Raw genomic sequence first — 6526 nt, 5'->3', positions numbered from 1 at the left:
ATCCTAGCATCACATGCTTGGGGTACTAAGAGGTTTGTTAATATACTGACAGCAACCAAGCTAGTCTAGCTTCTCGTCACTCACCTTGGAGGGAAGTGGGGTGATCCCAGGAGCTGAGAACCCCTGCATAGCAAAGCTGCAGAGCTTATGGGCTGCAGCTCAGGAGAATGCACAGCCACAGTCAGACAGGAGGTTGAGCTTTGCTGCTCCAAAGGAAGGGAGAAAGCACAAGAGGACAGACAGAGACCATGTGTACAGCATAGTCATAAGCAACCAGAAAGAACTACACAATTTAACATACTGGGCCCTAACCCAACTTAATGGATGATCTCAACTTGGACAGAGAGGCTTTTAGACAAAAGAAATACAAAACTCCCACAAGTTTCTCCCTCGAACTAGGAAAAGCACATAAGAACTGTCACTTACAATGGTCTCCTGCAGGGGTGAAAGCAGGATGGAACTATGGGAAGACTGCAGCCCTGTCACTCAGCTTAGGTGACACAAAGAGCTTTGGGATTTAGGCTAAAGGTCACTGATCCATGGTTAGTGTTTGATGTATGAATAAAGGGTGGAATGATTTGCCTTTTCTAATGTGAGAAAAGACTTCATGTTCCTTAAGGTGGATCCTATAACCCCTTCTTTCATTCCCACTCTCTCTGGGCAAGCTCATGGGCATCCATGGCTTCCCTTACCTCCTATGCATTGATAACTCCTGTATTTACCTTTCAAGCCCAATGCTCATCCAAACCCTACACTCATGGGTCCAACTCTCTACTTAACATGACCCCTTTGATGTCTCAAAAACACCTCAAACTCATCATGTCCAAAACCAAATTTATGACCTTCTTCCCATACCTGGTTCTTTCCTAAACTCGCCATCTGGGTGAAGCACCCTGTTGTACAAGACAGAGACAATGGTGGCACCCTGGGCCCCTTTCTCTCTCACACCCACCTATCAAATCCTTTGGAATTTGCCTCCTAAATATCTATCAAATCCTTTGGAATTTGCCTCCTAAAGAGCACGGCAGCATGAGGCAACATGGAATGAATTTATTCATTCCTTCCGCTTTTCTACCTCCCACCACCCTCACCCTAGTCCATTACCTCTTATCTCATTGGTTGCAATCATCTTCTGGTTTCCAGGCATCCACTTTGGTCCTCTCCCATCAGTACTGCATAAGGAGCCCTTCTAGCCATTCTTCCCCTAGTTTACTCCTACTCATCGTTCAGATCTCAGCTCAAATGCCACTTCCTCAAGGGAAACACCTAGTGGCCTCTCTGAATAGGCTATTAACTCCTGTCTAGCACCCAAGTTGCAATTTTACACTTGGCCTCCTCCAAACTCTAAACTCTTTAACAGCAGGACTGTGTCTTTTTGCCACTACATTCCTAAGGCCCATGCTCAATGTCTTGTACATGTTCCACACTGACATCTAATATTTACTGAACGAGTGTCATTTGTTTATACCCAGTTAAGCTTATCATCACCACAATCTTCTGGGCCACAGTTATGTCATGCATGTATTATTGTGTTGTTATATGTCTCTCTTGACCCTGTTCTCCTCCAATATATTTTCTATACTGCAACCAGAATTATCCTTTTAACAAGCAAATTTTACCACTTGTATCATTTCATTACTCCCAATAGAGTTCAAATTCATTAATGTGGCCTCTAACAAGTAAACTGCTAGTTACCTATCCAAAGACTGCTGTCCTCTTGTTCCTTAGTAATATAACCCTGACTTTATCACGATACCAGTGTGCCCCACTAAAGAACTATCCCAGCCTTCCCCGTAGCCAGCGAGCTTCTGAGGGTGGAGAGGTAGAAAAGCAATCAGACGCATTGGTAATCTAGTGACTTGAAAGGGTAATTGTCCTTCCAGTGGTCAGAATTCCCTTTCTTCTAGACAGGGCCATCTCCCTATGCTTATAAAATGTCCATACATAAAGCATTTCTCATGTTAGCAAGTGCAGGCCAATGAGATGAAAGTGAATAGAACTTTCAAAAATGCTTCTTGACGTGGGACTCGACTGCTGGGTGTGCTTTGCCCCTCTCCAATTTCTTCTCTTGCTTTCTGCCAGTTTCAAGGATATGATGGTGGGGCTTCAACAGTCATCCTAGCCGTGAAGTATCAATGAGAATTCGAGCCACATGTCTGGGATGGCTGAGGAAAGAGCCAAACCGGTCCCTGGTGCCCACGAAGGATCGGTCAGAGAGCCCTGTACTTTGGACTTAAGATGAGGACATAAATCTGATCTTAAGCTACAGATATTTTCCTAGCAGTCAAACTGAAACTGGATACAGGCTTCTGAGCATTATATGACTTGATCATTGCCAATCTTACCTCTCCCTTCACCTCCTCCTCAAGTTCAACAGTTCAGCCAACCTGAATGTTTTTAGTTCCTCACAGCTATCTCCCTCCATTTAAAGTCTTCCCAAGCTGCTCTTTCTGCCTGGAATACAGCCCCCAACTAGCTAACTCCTACTCACCCTTTGGATTTTGACTTCAAAATCAGCTCTTCAACAACCATACAAGCCAGATTAAGATGCCCTTTTTTTGATACCAGAGTACTTCCTTGTCATGCTACTTATTGCACTGTGAACTCTGGTATTTACTTTATCTCCTCCTCTAGAAACAGCAAACCCCACGGAGACAGGGATACAGCCTGTCTTATTCAAAACTGTATTCCAAATGCCCAGCACAGGTATGCAATAAATATTTCTAGAATAAATGAAACAAATGAGTGAGGGGGATATGGTGTTGGTTACAGAGCTAAACAAATACACTGGGTTTGACATCTTTGCAATGTGAAAAATGAAGTGGAATGATTGGTATATTATCATTTGTTTATTATTTATACCATGCCCTATTCCAAAAAAAGGACATAAGGAAGCAGGATGGCTGGAGTACCACCTCATTTGAGTGCTAAAGAGTTCATGTCCATTTAGAGACACTGGTGTAGGAGGCTCTGTTAGAAGACTGCCAGGGTAGTTTTGGGGAGAAGGAATACTAAGAAAAGCAATGGCATCTTGTCCTACCTCATTTCCATCTCCTTGCTTGCAAGCTCTACCTCAGGAGTAAGCCAAGCACTAGTGGGAATGTTGCAGCAGGAAAAGGTTAGCAGTAAAACAAACGCCCAAGGAGAGACACCATCCCACCTTCCTTTCCTCCCTCTGGTGTCTACTACAAGTAGAGTCTGGTCTTCCCAGAAGAACTCTGGCTGGGCCTAGGGTCTCAGGTGGAGAATAGCCAGCTCAGTCAGTCCATAGGTCGGGGCCCACTGCTAGCTGGAGGCTCCAGGCTCTGCCCCTCCCTCATCCCCATCCTCCTCGTCAGACTGTGCCAAGGGTGTGTCTGCTCCACCGACGCTGGGATTTGGGCTGTGCAGGTTGGTGGAGGAGTCAGAAGACGAGGAGGAAGTGCGGGATGTGGTCCTGTCTGGCATGTGCATCGGCAGGCGCAGCTCTTCTGGATGGTCGTCCACCCCTGTCCAGAGACAAGAGCTGGTCAGGGCCACAAACAGAGCTTCGAGGACTCTCAGGGATGATCTGCTCAGGAGAGACTGAAGCCGGGACAGGGACTTGTCCAAAGTCACTTAGCCAGTCCAGTGAAGAGCCAGGTCTCCTGACTCCCACCTCCTTCTACTTCTGGGATCACATCTGGGCTCTAGAGTCAAGTCAATTCAAGATTTCAAGTTCTACCTATGTCACTTATTTACTTAGTGGCTTTGGGAAAGTCACTTTTCCTCTCAAGGACTCTGATCCTTCTCTGTACAAAAAGGGATTCCTCCATTCCAGAAGAGTTTTGAGGATGAAATATAATAATGCTTATAAAATGTCTGGCACATAGTAATAGGCTAGCAATTAATAGCAGCAATTAATAAGTTAAGTATATGGGCTCAGAAAGCCACTGGAGTCAGAAAGCCATGGTCTGGACCCAGCTTTTCTACTTTCTGACTATGTGACAACTTCTCTGAGTCTAATATCCTTCTTTATAAAATGGAGATAATACTATCTGCCCTAATAGGACATTTGTGAGGATTGAGATAATATATGTAGAGCATTTTAACACAGCATTAGAAACTTAATAAAGTGCTCAATAAATACTATATTATTAGGATGACCTAAAACTGCTTAAGTACTCTAATGTAAAAATTCCATTTTTACAGACTTTTAATTATATTAATTTTACAAATGTAAAATCAACAAGGCTAAGTGGGGGTTGGGCATTCCTAGAATTCTGGTTGGGGATCTGTAACACAGTTGCCCTTCTGGTCAACTTCCCTAAAATCAGAACAGACAGCTGTTTCATTGGTGGAAACGCCCCTTCCAGCCCCTATGGGTATACTTCCCCAGTCTTGTCCCTACACTTCAGAGCCCCAACATCCGGTTCTGGCTAACTGGTGCCCAAGACTCAGCACAGTAGCATACCAGATGTCTGGGGGGTTGATGGAGGATCTTCACAAGGCAAGAACACGTCTGCTCCGTCCTGGTCCCCAAGGTCAATAAGTTCCACTTGCTCCAGTGTGTCCACATTCACTTCCATGGATGAGATACTACCGATGGGGGCTGCAGATCAAGAAGGGGGACAAGTCAGGAGGACCCAGGCTGGAGCCAAGAGGATGGTCAGAGATATCTGTCAGGTCCAGAGACAGAAGTTCAGAGGGCCACGAAAATAAGAGGGGAGGGGCCCCCAGGATTTTGGCTCTATAAGACTTGCTCCCTATTCCAGCCCTCTCCCCAGGACTTACGTCTCTGTGCCTCGAGATGGAAGTGGGACAGGGGGAAGACAAACTCTGTCTCTGGTTGTAAAATGTCTTCAAAGAATTTCTGCCGCTCCCGCAAGCGGAGCTGCTGGCGCTCCAGGGACGCCCGAGGATTTGGGTCCATGTCAGCTCCTGGAGGTAGAAGAGGAAGCTATGGAATTGAGAGACAATGCAGTGGGGTCTTGACTTTGGGGAGTCCCACTGCAGCCAGCAGCCAGCAGAGGGGCCTCTGGTTCCAGCCCGGACACCTCTGGATGTGGCTTCCTCCTTCCCTTTCCCTAAAGCAAAGTCCATTACCACAAACTTCAAGCCTCATACAAAGGCGGGGCTGACCTAGCTCCACAAAGGGGATGCCAGTTCCAGGCACGGCCAGAGAGGCTCCTCTGTGTTCAGGAGATGGACAGGGCCAGTGGCCAAGTCTCAGAATCATGCCATCCCCAAATAGGGGAGGCATTTTATCCACTCATGCCTCCACCTGCCTGTCTGCCAAGGCCAGGGCAGAGGATATGACAGAGATCTCAGGATGGAAGGTCCTCTACCTCTAGTGGTGTGATTCCTGCCCATTCTTCAAAACCCAGACAAAAGTTAAAGTGCCCCCTCCCCTCCTCTCCCTCGCTCTACACTCACATACCCCATCACCTCCACTTCCATTCCCTCCCTACCCTGCTCTGAAGTCAAAGACCTGACTTCCAGACTTGGCTCTTTGCCTAAGGACATCATCTTTCTAGCCTCAGTCCCCCCACTGAAAATGGCATAATCATCCTACCTGCCTCAAACACAAGGCACTGCTTGCGAGGGTGCTCTGTAAAATGTAAAGCTGTCTGTGCACTCCCACGGCTCTCACTTGCACTGATGTCTCCACTGACACATCTCACTGTTATCTTCCCACTAGTCAGCGAGTAGCAATTGGAAGGGCAGGTCCTGGGTCCAATTCGGACCAAGCACCCAGTGCTAAGAGCTTTCCGGAACACCAGAGCTCTGGGCCAGCCCAGGCCCTGTGCATTCGCTCGCATTCGCTCAATCTCCTTCCAGGCATTCGGCTCAGAGCCCATCGCCAGAGGCAAGGGAGTAGTATCTAACCTGAGGACAAGATCTTCCCCCTCCGCAGACAACCTCCCCCGCCTCGTTTGTATTCAAGCATATTCAAGACCCTGGTCAGCTCAACAAGCGCTGGAATGGCCGAGAGGGACCCAAACCCAGTGGACCCGGCAGGGCCAAGGAAGCGTGGGGAGACCTTGTGGCCGCGGGCTGGGCTGGGCTGGCCGTGGAGGAGGAAGGCGCTGACGCTGATTCCTGGGAAAGGCTTAGATCTGCGGCCCAGGTCACAACGCTAAAAATACCCGGGCCCCTGAGGCTGACTGCTTTAGCAGCGGTTGGGGGAGGGCAAGTAAGAGGGTAGGAAGTGACAGGGACCAGGGGCTCCGGGCGCCCCCTCTTCCCCCCTCCCCCAACCCCATCAATCTCACAAGACTGAAGGAGCTGCCCGCCCAGGGACCCCCCAGAGCCGAGTGCTGGAGAGAAGAAGGGAGTTGTTTACCCCACTAAAGGTGCTCGGAGAGGGGTGAAGAGATTTGGGGGCAGGAGGCTGCCAGGGGCCCGGCTGGGGACCAGGGAAAAGGAGAGCGCCCTCCTGGCCCCACCCGCACTGTAGTCAGAGAGAGCAAAAGAATTCCCTAAAAAGGGACGTGCCTGTCCGCCGGGGAAGGGAGGGGAGGTGACGGAGGCCCCCCTCCCCGGGCCGGGCCACCCGGGCTCGCGT

At 48.7% G+C, this 6526-nt stretch overlaps 1 protein-coding gene across 5 annotated transcripts in view; it reads right to left on the bottom strand.

The window, feature by feature from the left end:
• Window positions 1-2830: 2830 nt before the first annotated feature.
• Window positions 2831-6526, bottom strand: part of DBNDD2 (dysbindin (dystrobrevin binding protein 1) domain containing 2) — a 26276-nt gene continuing 22580 nt past the window's right edge. For 4 of the 5 annotated variants that reach the window (XM_006753509.2, XM_015563248.1, XM_015563254.1 and 1 more), the window contains exons 2-4: window positions 4753-4899; window positions 4433-4570; window positions 2831-3488 (exon numbers count right to left, since the gene is read on the bottom strand). In XM_006753509.2, coding sequence (XP_006753572.1) covers window positions 3286-3488; window positions 4433-4570; window positions 4753-4891 — 480 coding nt within the window. In that variant the 5' untranslated portion in view covers window positions 4892-4899 and the 3' untranslated portion in view covers window positions 2831-3285. Of the gene's footprint in view, window positions 3489-4432; window positions 4571-4752; window positions 4919-6526 lie in introns of all 5 variants that reach the window. The other variant, XM_006753511.2, reaches the window with a different exon arrangement.

Source organism: Myotis davidii, unplaced genomic scaffold, assembly GCF_000327345.1.
Source record: "Myotis davidii unplaced genomic scaffold, ASM32734v1 scaffold4152, whole genome shotgun sequence".
Lineage (NCBI taxonomy): Eukaryota > Metazoa > Chordata > Mammalia > Chiroptera > Vespertilionidae > Myotis > Myotis davidii.
Note: the sequence above shows the minus strand (reverse complement) of the source record. Positions and strands in the feature narration are given on the sequence as shown.